This window comes from Nanorana parkeri, unplaced genomic scaffold, assembly GCF_000935625.1.
Source record: "Nanorana parkeri isolate BGI_ZX_2015 unplaced genomic scaffold, ASM93562v1 scaffold2113, whole genome shotgun sequence".
NCBI lineage: Eukaryota > Metazoa > Chordata > Amphibia > Anura > Dicroglossidae > Nanorana > Nanorana parkeri.
The window spans coordinates 51398-52011 of record NW_017308381.1 but is presented as its reverse complement, the minus strand read 5'-3'; the positions used below and the strand labels follow the sequence as shown (position 1 = coordinate 52011).

The following is a 614-nucleotide window of genomic DNA, read 5'->3' as shown; positions in this document are numbered from 1 at the left end:
CCTCTGAATGACAGCTCCCCCCCACACACATGGAAGAAAGACTGAGGGAAGCAGCTGCATTGGGGGACCTCGAAGAAGTGCAAAAGCTGCTGATCTCCGGGGTGGATGTCAACTCCCAGAATGAGATCAACGGCTGGTGAGTGTCCGCATGGAGGGTGACATGAGTGGCTGCAATAAATCTGCATGGAGGGTGACATGAGTGGCTAAATGGAGGGTCATATGATTGGCTTCATCAAGCCTGCATGGAGGGTGACATGTCACTGTGAGTCCTAATACATGGAGGATGGAGATCCGTGTGGTCATAGCGCTGGGACGTGGCGCTCCTTCCTGGACGGCTGGGGTGGTTGTGGTCCACATGGAGGATGAATGACAGCCGGCTGCACATGACCATCAGTATATAACGTCTCCTATCTGTGTGTAAGCAGCGGCCTCTCTGCAGAGCTCCAACACATCTGACTGCTGCGGAGAGACCGGCATGGAGTGATGACCAATCAGCTTCCAGCTTTCATTTTCAGATCTGAAGATGGACTCTGGTTGCCGTCGGTGACGGCCTCCATTGGGTGTAGGTGTAGGACTCGTATTGTATTGCAGTCTCTCATTGGGGGTCTGTAACC

At 53.6% G+C, this 614-nt stretch overlaps 1 protein-coding gene across 1 annotated transcript in view; it reads left to right on the top strand.

The window, feature by feature from the left end:
• Window positions 1–6: 6 nt before the first annotated feature.
• ANKRD40 (ankyrin repeat domain 40) overlaps window positions 7–614 on the top strand; it is a 6794-nt gene continuing 6186 nt past the window's right edge. The window contains exon 1 of the mRNA XM_018572714.1: window positions 7–132. Coding sequence (XP_018428216.1) covers window positions 30–132 — 103 coding nt within the window. The 5' untranslated portion in view covers window positions 7–29. The remainder of the gene's footprint in view (window positions 133–614) is intronic.